We start from the raw sequence: 5,928 nt of genomic DNA, 5'->3' as shown, positions 1-5,928 counted from the left end.
CCAGAAGTGGCGCTGTGGCTCAAGTGGTAGAGCGCTAGCCTTGAGCTGAAGAGCTGAGGGACAGCGCCCAGGCCCAGAGTTCAGGCCCCACAACTGGAACCAAAAAAAAAATAAAATAAAGATCCTATGTGATTCCAAAAGTGCCTGCTGTCCTCTTGCTTTCTCAGGGAATATTACATTTAGAGACAATTGCTTTAGGAAAAGTGGTTAACACATTCCTAAATATGCTTAGAAAAAAATGTGTTTTTTAAAATATTTCATTTCCAGCTAAGCAACAACAGTTGGACTTTGCTATAATTCAGCTGTTATGAGCGATGATCAACAATGACTGAGTTCTAAAAGTTTGAAACCTAGACATCTGCCAGTCCCAGGCAGAGAGAGGTTGGTGGAGTAGATGGAGAGGGTGACCCAGTGTTCCTAAGGAAAGGGAAAACCAGTACTCTCTGCATGTCACTATGCTGAGAGTCCCAAGGCATGGAGCTTCCACTCACATCCAGACTTCAGGAAGTACCCTGAATAAACATTACTGCACATATCAGTATGTATCAGAAATGATTTTCTATAGTAAAAATCCAAGGAATTTGAAGAAATCCAACTCATGTCATAGAAAACATTGCTTGAGTGCCTCCTGTATCTGGTACCTACTGTGATCGGGCTCATCCCCGGTCAGGAGCAGAAGGATTGAGCTCCCCCAGGCTCTGTGATGACCCAACATAGCCCATCAGGACCATTTGATTGCACACCAGGCCCAGCTGCATGTAGAGGATGCCAAATGCATGAGATCAGACAATTGACAAAAGCACTTACCTCTTTTGATCTCCCTTTTGCTATGCAGTCTGCTTTTGTCTCATCTGAAACCATCCAGTGTAGCTGTTTTGGAGACATGAATTAAAGATAAAATGGGAAAAATGCACAGCTTAAAAGCACATGGGAAATGGAGGAATGAGAAGGAAAGAAGGAACAGCTTATACTAAGCAAAAGGAAAGAAATGTAAATATCACCTGATGTGGAAGAAATATTGTCATAAGCTCATAGAAGTCATAAACTTTATAGACCATCATAATGACAGTTTGCCTTGTGAAGGTTAAAATTGTTTGTGACTTTAAGTATCACTATTCCACAATACTGTGAAATATGTGAAATTTATATAATCACTTAATATCAATTACAAAAAGGATGAAAGGAAAGTGAGAGAAGAGGTGGGTTAGGAGTGATGGGTGACAACATGATCAGTCACTTTGTATGCATCTACTGTTTTGTAAAATGGAAACTTCCTTGTACAACCACTTAAAAGATAATAAAAAAAATTTAAAAAGCACATGGGAGAGTTCAGAGGCCAGATGTTTCTGAAATGAGTTAAAACTTTGGGACGATGGCTGGGGAGCAAAGTGGGGCTTCCTAAGTACCCACTGATTATCATCCTAATAAAAACTAGTGGGGTTTAGAAGGCTCTCACAACCCTCTGGTTCACTATGAAAGAACAGCAGGAACTAAAACATTCAAAGTGGGGGAAAATTACTTTTGTAAAAAAACAAAACACTAAGATTGGGAATTTACCCAGTAACCCATCCATAGATGAATAAAGAAAATATATCTACACAATGGAGTATTATTTATCCATTAAGTGAATGGAATTCCTTTGGATATGTTGAGTTCAGTAAATGTGTTATGACAATTTACTTTAAAAAAAGAGAGAATGGAATTCTGTTATTTGCATCAAGATGGATGGAAACAGGGGAGGGGACATCATGGTAAATTAAATAAGTCAGACCGACATAGACAGGATCCAGTGCTTCCTGTTCTCTTTCATGTGTGGAAGCTAAAAACAATCAGCTTGGATTATTAGAGGACAGAAAAAATGTGTATTAGGTAGAAATGCCTGGATTTGAGCAGTTCATATTTATTCATTTATGTTAACATGCACAAGTAACACATTAAGGAAACAGTGACTTTGAAAAGAAGAGGAAGAAGGAGAGGAAGAGGAAGAAAAGGAGGAGGAAGAGGAGGATGTGGAATTCTATGCCTCCATCAGAAAGAATGACATTGCCCCATTTGTTAGGAAATGGAGAGACTTGGGAAAAAATATATTAAGTGAAGTAAGCCACGCCCAAAGAAAGAAACATAGGTTCCATGGTTTCCCTTATTTACAATAACTAGTATATGTCTGAGACAAGCAGAAATGGTCAGATAAGTTGATATTAGGCGAAATGAACCCCAAGATAAGGACTAAAATGGTTTTTCTTTCTTGTTATTGTTTCTAACATATTTATAAGATGATTTCTTTGTTGCTTTTCATGTCCCTCCCCCACAGTATAACCCCTGTTTTCACTGTATTTGATGTTGGTATAATTTGTGGAGGGCAAGGGAAAAAACAAATTATTTAAATAGGGATACGGGTGGACCCATTGCAACAATAAGATGTACAAGACGTTATATAGAAAAACGAACTTTGGCGGGGGGGGGGTCGGGGGAGTAGGGGAGGGACTAGGCCAGTAGGGGGAGTATGGGAAGGGATGGGAAGGGGAAACAAGGGAGGAGGCAACAATGCTTGATAAGAAATGTACTCATTACCTTGCTCATGTAATTGTAACCCCTCTGTATGGTATTTTCACAATAAAAACACGTTAATAAAAAAATCTTAAATAAAGAAAGCAAGAATGAAAGAAGGAAGAAGAAAGAAGGATGAAGAAGAAAGGAATCTGGAAGCTACCTCTTTCAGCAGTGGCAGAATTAGGGTTCTGTACACTTTTGTGGGCAAGAGGTGACAGTGAGAATATTAGGAGTACTATCAGCTAAGCACTATTCTATGGGAAAATTCAGGTTGCTGGGTCTCCTGAATGGAATAGGTATGGGGCTAGGGGATTCTGGTGTGGGGCCTATTCTCCAAAGATACCACAGGGCTGAAAGCTGCACAGGACAGATGGTGAATCACAAGGCCCTAGACTCATGCCTTACTTTCCCAAAATAACCAGCACCCCTTCCTGGGTGAGGGGTGGAAACTGATGAAAGATAATAAGAGGAATTATTCAAGACTCCAAGACTTGCACAGGTGAGGGGCCCAGCAGTTAGAAAGCACACAGACCTTCTTGGAAGAGGGGAGCCCAGGTGAGGGGTCTTTCTGAACTAATGCAGTGTGTTCTCCTAGGAGCAGACAGCCACACAGCGTGGCAACACTGCACTGGATATCTAACTGGGACACACAAATGGCTGAACAAGATCCCACTTGCCTGCAAATTTCCCTCAGAAGGTAAAAGGCAGCTGAGTTTTCTCATCTACCTGAATCCTTAAGGATGGAGGCATAAATGGTAACTGGTACTGAACCATATTCCCAGGCTTTTCTTTAAGAAAGTCTACCAGGCAGAATCCTGGGCTGAGGACCAGGAGAACATAGCTCAGAGTCACACAGAGGAAGGGCTGAATGTGAGATGGGCCTGCAGCACCATTCTGTTTGGTGACTTCTGAGGTAAATACTATTTGTACCAGATAAAGCTCTGAAAGTCACTGATGTGTCAAATATAAATTAGGAATCAAGCAGATGCTGGGGATGAAGATAGAGCAGAGCTGTAGAGATGGGGACAGCAGATGCTCACCAGCAGCTTGGAACAGCCTGGGTCAGAGAGTAAGGAAACAACCCCAGGATACCTGGTGGCAGGGGCCAGGCCAAAGCCTGCCACCATATCTCAGCCTGCCACTGAGCATCAAATAAGGTCCTGGAGTTGGGGCATAGCTCAGTGGTGGGCATTTGCTCAGCTTGCATGAGGTCCATTTCCATGATCAAAACTACAAAGGGGAACAAAATAGGGCTAATCCGCATGGGGTAGAAGCAAACTAAATATACTTGAAAATCAAGCCACCAAAATCTCTTTTGCCATCTGAGTAGAAGTAAGTCATAAACCCTTGTTCTGAGAACTGGTAAAGAAAGACATGCCTCTAGCATCTGTCTCCACTTTCCCAATGTGCTAGAGCTCAAGAATCAAACAGCTTGCGGCAACACTTTGCTTTATATAGGACTTGTGGCTGCCAACTGCAAAGGGAAGGCAGAAGTGAAAAAAAAATGCACTTATGACTTTGGTGAAAAGCACACTTTGGTTTTAATGCTATGTCTACATGGGGGGGGGTACAGGAGGAGTCCTGGCTCTCCAGGCCCCAGCTTCCAGAAAACACTGGTCCCAGGCCAGCCTCAGCGCCGGATATGGGAAGACAAGAGGCCCACGTTAGACATTATTTAGGATACAAGGAGTGTTGTCAAGGTCAAGACATAACACAGAGTGCAGACTGCTTTCTTAGGAAGGAAACTGAGGCTGGTCCAAGCAATAGCTCAAATGGACAGAATGACCTTCTGTACTCACACTGGGGATTACCCAAGGACAAGATGATTTCATGTTGAGTTAAACTAAATCTTGGAATGATCAAAAGCGTTTGTCAATTGAGTGCCATTTGATGGCATGGATTTTTTTTTATCCTTCATTCTTTTTTTTTGTTGTTTGTGGGGCCTGAACTCTGGGCCTGGGCTCTGTCCCTCAGCTCTTCAGCTCAAGGCTAGCGCTCTACCACTGGAGCCATAGCACCACTTCGGCTTTTTCTGCTTATGTGTGCTGAGGAATCGAACCCAGACTTTATGAATATAAGGCAAGCACTCTACCACTGAGCCACCTTCCTAGCTCCCATTCTTTTTTTTTTAATTTTTTTATTGTAAAGGTACTGTACAAAAGGGTTACAGTCACATGAGTAAGGTAATGAGTATATTTCCTATCGAGCATTTTTACCCCCTCCTTTGTTTTTTTTTTTCCTACCACTCTGATCCTTCATTATTTTCCTTTTCTTTTTTGCTTATTTGGACAAAAGAGAATCTTCTCCATAAAAACTTCACAAATAAAAGTGGGACGAGGATTTTTCTTTGAGCCCACAGGGAAGGTGCCAGGTAAGATCAAAGCCTGGCCTATGGAAATATAGGAGTGTAGTGCTAGTGTAATCACAGTTTTTGGTGATGGGCATGGTATAAATTTATCCAAAATGAAAAGCTCAAAGGAAAAGATGAAATAAATGGTCCCTCAGCATATCCTGAGAAGAGATACATGAAGGCAAGGCATGATGTAGGTTATGAGAGAAAGAGAAGATGCATGTTCCAGGAAGCATGTAGCCACCCAAAATGCAGTGTGCCCATCACCCACCTCCTGCTTCTTCTGAGAGATGTTGAGCATGTTCAGTGCAAAGATGGCCTCCCGGGCACCGACATAGAGCATATCCTTGTACTCATTCAGCAGCAACTCTGAGTAGTTGAAGATGCCTGGCTCATGAAACTGCACCAGATCTACCTCTGAGGGAAAAAGGGGACCCAGCAGAGAAAAAGAAGAGAAGACAGACCCAAGATGTCATTTTTAATTATGGCTGCTGGCTAAGGACTGGAGACAAAGACTTTCAAGCTGCACAGGAAGAGCAGGAGCCTTGTAAGGAAGAGCTACAATGTTCAACAAGCATGTATAGCAGGCACTTCTCAGCTAGATTCTCTTTTGCAACCCAAGGATGTGCATCTTCCTACCCTTCTTGTCTCTCTTGAGTTCCAAGATCCCTATTCAGTGTTGTGCTGGGAGATCCAAGGCCAGACATATTCACCTGCCCACATACCTCATCCATGTGTCTCAGTCATCCACTGATTAGATATTTTTTTTGGCTTATGTGGAGCTGAGGAATCGAACCCAGGGCCTCATGCATGCGAGGCAAGCACTCTACCACTGAGCCACCTTCCCAGCCCCCACTGATTAGATTTTTAAAGACTATAACCACTTAGATTTTTTTTTTTTGGGTCCGGTCATGGGGCCTGAACTCTGGGCTGAGCACTGTCCCTCAGCTCTTCAGCTCAAGGCTAGCGCTCTACCACTTGAGCCACAGCGCCACTTCCGGCTTTTTTTCTTTTTGCTTATGTGGTAC

The 5,928-nt window shown here is 42.6% G+C and overlaps 1 protein-coding gene across 1 annotated transcript in view; it reads right to left on the bottom strand.

Moving 5' to 3' along the window:
• Positions 1–807: 807 nt before the first annotated feature.
• The window catches only part of LOC106001325 (semaphorin-4D-like), a gene marked incomplete at its 3' end in the record, with an annotated part of 38,907 nt that continues 33,786 nt past the window's right edge, over positions 808–5,928 (bottom strand). Inside the window, exons 16-17 of the mRNA XM_013036435.1 lie at positions 5,172–5,317; positions 808–870 (exon numbers count right to left, since the gene is read on the bottom strand). Of these exons, the coding sequence (XP_012891889.1) occupies positions 808–870; positions 5,172–5,317 (209 nt within the window). The remainder of the gene's footprint in view (positions 871–5,171; positions 5,318–5,928) is intronic.

Source organism: Dipodomys ordii, unplaced genomic scaffold (genome assembly GCF_000151885.1).
Source record: "Dipodomys ordii isolate 6190 unplaced genomic scaffold, Dord_2.0 Scaffold286, whole genome shotgun sequence".
NCBI classification, from domain to species: Eukaryota; Metazoa; Chordata; class Mammalia; order Rodentia; family Heteromyidae; genus Dipodomys; species Dipodomys ordii.
Note: the sequence above shows the minus strand (reverse complement) of the source record. Positions and strands in the feature narration are given on the sequence as shown.